This window comes from Alnus glutinosa, chromosome 8 (genome assembly GCF_958979055.1).
Source record: "Alnus glutinosa chromosome 8, dhAlnGlut1.1, whole genome shotgun sequence".
NCBI lineage: Eukaryota > Viridiplantae > Streptophyta > Magnoliopsida > Fagales > Betulaceae > Alnus > Alnus glutinosa.
This window is the reverse complement of record NC_084893.1, coordinates 10568788-10575653: the sequence shown is the minus strand read 5'-3', so window position 1 is coordinate 10575653 and position 6866 is coordinate 10568788. Positions and strand designations below refer to the sequence as shown.

The 6866-nt window shown below is 42.1% G+C and overlaps 1 protein-coding gene across 1 annotated transcript; it reads right to left on the bottom strand.

The window, feature by feature from the left end:
* Positions 1-5667: 5667 nt before the first annotated feature.
* LOC133876110 (uncharacterized) lies at positions 5668-6422 on the bottom strand. The gene is made up of 3 exons (XM_062314395.1): positions 6333-6422; positions 6121-6202; positions 5668-6008 (listed from the first exon to the last, which is right to left on the bottom strand). The coding sequence occupies exons 1-3, from the start codon at positions 6420-6422 to the stop codon at positions 5668-5670; spliced, it is 513 nt and encodes a 170-aa protein (XP_062170379.1).
* Between the last annotated feature and the right edge of the window lie 444 nt (positions 6423-6866).

Sequence of the window (6866 nt, the reverse complement as noted above, 5' to 3'; positions counted from 1 at the left end):
TCCGAGGATGAAACTCGATATCAAATTGTCCGAGTTCCATCGCCCAGTTGACTAACCTTCCTGAGAGGTCAGGCTTTTGCAGAACCTTCTTCATCGGATATTCGGTTAAGACTCTAATAGCATGAGCCTGAAAGTATGGCCTCACTCTTCTGCCTGAGATAACCAAAGCGAACGCCAATTTTTCGATCCGGGGATATCTTTCCTCTGCTCCATGAAGTGCTTTACTCGTGAAGTAAACAGGTTTCTGAATTCCTGAATCTTCTCTGACTAGTGCCGAGCTTACCGCCGAGGGGGATACTGCCAAATAGAGATAGAGTATTTCCTCTTCAGTAGGGCGGCTCAACAAGGGAGGGTTCGTTAAGTATTCCTTCAACTTTCCGAAAGCTTCCTCACATTCCTCACTCTACATAAATGCTTTTCTCAAAATTTTAAAGAAGGGAAGGCACTTATCTGTTGACCGTGATATGAAACGGTTTAGGGCCGCAATCCTTCCTGTCAGCCGTTGCAGTTGTTTTGTTGTTCTCGGTGCCTCCATCTCGAGGACAGCCTTGACCTTCTCTGAAGAAACTCCAAAAATTTTCCTGAAGAAACTCCGAAGGCACACTTCATAGGGTTAAGCTTCATCTTGTATTTTCTCAGAGTTCGGAAAGTTTCTTGAAGGTCTTCTATGTGTTTGGTTGCCCGAATACTTTTAACCAGCATATCATCTACATATACCTCAACGTTTCTACCAATTTGATTCTGAAACATCCTGTTCACCAATCGCTGATAAGTGGCTCCCGCATTCTTCAAACAAAAGGGCATCATCTTATAACAGTAGAGTCATCGGTCTGTAATGAAAGCAGTTTTCTCTTGATCTGCTTCTTCCATGTAGATCTGGTTGTATCCTGAGAAAGCATCCATAAAGCTTAGGAGCTCGTGTCCAGACGTTTAGTCGACCAACAAGTCGATTCGAGGTAAAGGAAAACTATCCTTCGGGCATGCTTTATTCAAGTCAGTGAAATCTACGCACATCCTCCACTTGCCATTAGACTTCTTCACCAGTACCACATTAGCCAACCACTCGGGGTAATCCACCTCCCGGATAAATCCGGCTTTCAATAACTTCTCTACCTCTTCTGCAACAGCTTGATTTTGTTCGGCGGCAAAAGTCATTCTTCTCTGCTTCACTGGCCGATGATTGGGGTCCACATTCAGCTTATGGACAATGACCGAGGGATCAATCCCTGGCATATCTTCATGGCTCCAGGCGAATACATCACTATTGCGCCTTAAGAACGCCACCAGATCTTCCTTCACGAGTTGGGGGAGTTGTGAGCCTATACGAACTTTCTTTCCCGAATCACCTATTTCGAACTCCTCCAAGCCTTCCACAGGCTCCCCCAACGGTGACTGCTATTTCCCGTCCTCCTTAGCTTTCTCACCCAGATTGTGCTGCCTCGGGGTGTCTTTCAAGGATAAGTTGTAACAACGCCTAGCCTCCTTCTAGTCTCCCTTAACCATTCCAACTCCTTTTTCAGTAGGGAACTTCATACTGAGATGCGGTGTTGAGGTCACAGCTTTTAAGTCGTTGAGAGCTGTCCTTCCGATAATGGCATTATAGGCCGAGACTCTGCCAACTATCAAGAATTTCACCATGATGACCTTTTGCCTCGGATAAGTCCCCGTCGTCCCAGGGAGATCGATAGAACCGAGAGGCAGCACCTTTTCTCCAATGAAACCCTGTAATTGGCATGAGACCGGGACCACCTTTTCCCATGGGACTCCCATGTGATCAAAGGCTGACTTAAACAGAATATTAGCCGAGCTTCCTGTGTCAACAAGGATCCGTCGAGTCTGATAATTTGCTATTGTTAGGGTGACCACAAGGGCGTCTGTGTGTGGAAGTGAGACTCCAGCATAATCATCATCCGAGAACCCTATAATCAGAGGGTTATGTTTCCGAGACTTTGGGGGCTTTTGGACCGAATATACTTCGAAATCATCCAGCTGCCTGGCATATACTTTCCGAGCCGAATTGGACTCGCCTCCTCCTCCAAATCCTCCCGAGATGGTGTGGATGATAGGAAGGTTGCCTTGCTGCTCCACCCGAGCTCTACTCCTGCTCCTTTCTCTTCTTTCTTCTCCTCGAGGCCGAGGTGCTGGTTTTCTGCTTCTACCTCTTCTTTCTTCTTGCCTCGGTCTATAGTTTCTCCTTTCATTCCGATCTTCTTCTCTTCTAGGTCGCGGATATTGGTCCCGATCCTGTTGGTTTCTCTCATTAACGAGAAATCGGACTAGCTTCCCATTCTCAATAAATTTCTCAATCAACTGTCTCAGTGATACACACTGCTCGGTCAGGTGACCATATGAATCATGGAAGGCACAGTATTTGTGAGCCAGGCGTGGAGGTGGATCTCCTTAAATGGGTCTCGGCCTCTGGTAATTCGGATCTTTTTTGAGTTCCATAAGCACCTTGGTGAGAGAGGCATTTAATGGAGTCCACTTGTAATCTCCGAAATTCTTCTTCGCCTTCTTGTACTCCCTGGGACCGGCATCCTGTGTGGGCTCAGGATTCTTCTTCTTCTTGGGCTTCTCGGTGGAAGGCTGTTGTTGCTGCTGGGAATTACCGAGAAGGGCTCGAAGTGTTTCCTCCTGATTAATGTACGAAGGTGGTTTTAACGCCAAGTCCGCCATCAATGGTCCGTCTTTCTTCAATCCTTGGAAAATTGCACCATAAATAAAGTCGTCTGGTGCACTTTCTATCTCCAACTTTTCCTAGTTGAATCTCCATAAATAATCCTTTAAAGACTCGTTTGGTCCCTGCTGCACAGAGAGTAGATACCATCTGGGTTTCCTTCTGGCTCTTCCGGACATAAACTGGGCCAGGAATTTCCTTCCAAGGGTGTCGAAATTATCAATCGACCTTGGGGGAAGGTTCCTGAGCCACTCTCGGGCCTTTCTTGACAAGGTGAGTGGAAAAGCTCGACACGCCACAGCGTCAGGTGTCTTGTGCAAGGACACATGAGATTGGAAATTATCCAAATGCTCCACCGGGTCTTCACTACCTGAAAAAACAGGGATATCGGGTACCTTAAACCTTCCGGGCAGGTCGAAGTTGGATACTTCTTCGGTAAATATAGACTCCTTATGCTGAAAGAGGTTGTCTACGAGAGACTCCTTCCCGTCTCGCTTCTGATCCATAGTTCTTGATAGTGCATCATACTTTATGCCCAAGTCTAGGACCATCTGCTGCAGCCTTCTTTCGGAGTCTGTTGGTGGAGGTGGAACTGGATTAATAGGCTCCACACAGTCCTCGATCCGCGGCTCGACTCTCTCCCCTGACTCTTCTGGGTTTCCATTAGGATTCGTTCCTTCAACCGCATCGTGATTCAATGGTGGTGGAGTATGAGCAGCTATCAGCAAGGCATTCTGAGCCAACAAGTCCTCTACATTCTTTTGCGCCTGAGCCAACTGTTGGCTCAACTGGGTTATTCTGGCCTCTGGACCGGCAGCCTCTGCTTCTCCGTGGACATCATCTTGATTAGGGCGTCGCGCTTCTTCTTGGGTTTCGTTTTGAACCGGATTAGAACGTCTCGTAGTCACCATTACGGATTTATTTTTGTAAGAACAATTCTTCGTTCCCACAGACGGCGCCAAACTGTTGGTACAGTTTCCGGTATGGTGACGTGTCTCCAATTGATTCGCTGCTTCCCGCAAACGCACAACCTTCATTCTTGTAAAACAACAAACAACTAGTCAGGGGTGCCGACTACGCCCACTCCAATGCCTAAGTCAATGCAAATCAATTTCCTGGAAAGTATCTGTAATCTCAAAAGCTCAGAGATAATCTATGTAATACCTGGTGTGATGGTCTTATTTATAGGCTGGTAGTCGCAGTGCTACCGGAATTCTTAAAACCTAGTTGAACTAGGAGTTTGAGTCCTAGTCTGGTTGAACTTTAACTTTATCTTCAGGGAATTTGAATAAGGCCACAGAGTCCAAATTGAATTGCATTCGTACCTCTTTAATCACCTCTTTAATCTTAATTTCCACGTTACTAGCCATCTTATCCCGTTAATAATGGGGTAGAGGCTTATCCCTGATCTTCCGGGATACTAGCCTTATCTCATTCTAAGACAATTGTAACACACTTCGACCAACCCCCGAGGTGATAATATCTGAGACATGTTCGCTCCGAAAGGATTAGGAGATCTCGGAATATTGCCGCACCGTAACAGGGTTGTGGAAGATCCGAGGTGTTATCATACCGAGACCATCTTATCCGAGGTGTTATCATACCGAGTCCGTCTTATCCGAGGTGTTATCATACCGAGGCAATCTTTGTATATCGGGTTGTGATTCAACTTCCCGAATGGTCTCGTAGCTTCTATCGAATCTCCGAGGCATAAATATCCGAGATATGTTCGCTCCGATCAGGCTAGGAGATCTCGGGATATTTCATACCGTCACCGGGTTTGATGAGACCGAGACGTCATTATACCTAGACGATCTTCCTTTGCTGGGTCGTAACAAATGTCCGAAATGTAACTCCGAGATGTTTCCAGATTAGGATCCACGTGTCCTCGGGGTTAATTTTATCCCCAACAGATTTATTGGTAATAACTTTGTTAAGGAATAAATGTTCAGCTACAAGAATATATATAGCTTTAAGAAAAGTAAATTCTCAGCTTTAATTTACACATTATCTCTTTTTTATTTTCATTATAATAATTGCACTTGTAAAAGTGATACCGAAACTTAATTTGCCAGGTCCTAATTTTACATTGCACATTAATCTTTGACAAATTAATGTATTCGAACTATGGAGTTGATAATTCCAATTAACTCATTCATGAAACAATTGATCTTAACAATATTCTAAAATGGTAATTCGAATATAACACCTCAGAAGTAATTTGGCTTCCCCAAAGTTAAAGAAATTTAGAGAGCATTACCACTTTTAGAGCGTTGGATCTATTTGTAATAACTTTGTTAAGGAATAAACGTTCAATTACAAGAATATATATAGCTTTAAGAAAAGTAAATTCTCAGCATTAATTTACTCACCATCTCTTTTTCTTTTCATTATAATAATTATACTTGTAAATGAGATACCAAAACTTAACTTGTTAGGTTCTAATTTTCCATTGCAAATTAATCTTTGACAAATAAGAAATGCTGGGGTGTACACTATTGTACACCCCTCATCTCACCCTTATATGTATTTTTATTTTTTACACAAATAAAATTGATAAATACATGTAAGGGTGGGATGAGGGGTGTACAATCGGCATTTCTCTTGACAAATTAATATATTACAACTATTGAGTTGATAATTTCAATTAACTCGCTCATGAAATAATTGATTTTAAAAATATCCTAAAATTATCATTCGAATATAAGACCTCAGAAATAAATTTGACTACCCAAAGTTAAGGAAATTTAGACTCAAATGCTTTAAATACAAGCGTTAATTAGTATAATAAACCAAATTTTAAAAATATTCAACCCAATTGAGAAAAAAAAAAATTGTTCATATTAAAAAACATTAAAAAGACAAAAAATATGGATCCTCTACGAAGGCAGTTTTCTTTGTCTCATTATCTAATCTCCCCCGACAACAATCCATTTATTTGCTTTCCCTTACTATTTGTGCTTATTCAACTCTTTCTTCATTGCTTGTGATCAGTCAACCTCCTCCTCCTGATCCTCTTCCTCTTCAGCACCTCCTCCACCTCCCCCTACTCCTCCGCCTACTGCTTCGCCTGCTCCTCCCCCTGCTCCTCCGCCTGCTGCTTCACCTGATCCGCCCCCTGCTCCTCCACCTGCTGCTTCGCCTGCTCCTCCCTCTGCTCCTCCGCCTGCTGCTCCGCCTATCTTTTCTTTCTTAAGAATAGTTATCCGTTTGTTATGTTTACTAGTGTTCCAGACCCATTTCTCGAGATTTGCTATGCTAAACACACCGATCACAGCCAGTGCCAGTTTCCCCTCACGATTAGCAGCTACGTCCTCTACTTTAGAAACTCCTGAGAATTTATAGCAGCTCATATATATCAGATATATATATATATATATATATCTCCAAATTAATCTCAAAATCAATTGAGAAAAAAGGGTTGGATTTAGATAAAGTTATACCTGACATAGACTTACAGCGTTTCTTGACATCGGGCAAGCAATGGTTACAGCAACTATTGAACTCTATGACCACTTTGATCCCCTGAAACAAGAGGAAGGGCGCCAAGTGTTTGTTAGACTCGATATATTGAAGCCGAAATGATGAACCGAAAACAAACAAACCAAATTAAAATGCCATTAATTAGATTCTCCCACTACATCTGTTAACATACATTTCGTTCTAATTCTTCTTGCGAGGGGCCTTCAGGACCTTCAAGTACTTTTTTTATCTTCTGAAGTGCACACTTCTTTATGGAGTTCATACTTTCGACCTTAATTCTCTTCACCTAGCTGCCTTGTACGATTACTTACCTCTTTTGTCCCTTAATTCCATATATATAATGGTTCCTTGCTAAAAGGAAAATGACGATCGACAAAGTAAGCCTGGTACCTAGCATTCAAATTGATAAACAAATGCAGTGCATGCGAGATATGATTGATGGCATGATCTTGCGTATTGATGGTGCATGCATATGAACCCAATTAAGTTTATATATACCTACTTATTGCTTCTTTAGTATTAAGCAATTCACTAAGTCAAAATATATATATATATATATATATTATGAGTGAAGTTTTAATTATCTTGTTAGAATATTAATTAATTAAAATTATTATTTTTTAAAAGTTTAAGCTATTTTAGATAAGTTGAGATTTTTTTTTTTTTTTTTAATATGAATGAGACCCCCTCAAGGGAGGGCTAGTTC

Bases quoted from the DNA above. Each gene is read 5' to 3' on its own strand.
- LOC133876110 (XM_062314395.1), bottom strand. From the start codon at position 6,422: ATGAACTCCATAAAGAAGTGTGCACTTCAGAAGATAAAAAAAGTACTT. The intron at 6,203-6,332 runs GTATGTTAACAG...CTCTTGTTTCAG, and splicing joins AAGAAGAATTAGAACGAAAT to GGGATCAAAGTGGTCATAGA. The intron at 6,009-6,120 runs GTATAACTTTAT...ATAAATTCTCAG, and splicing joins ACGCTGTAAGTCTATGTCAG to GAGTTTCTAAAGTAGAGGAC.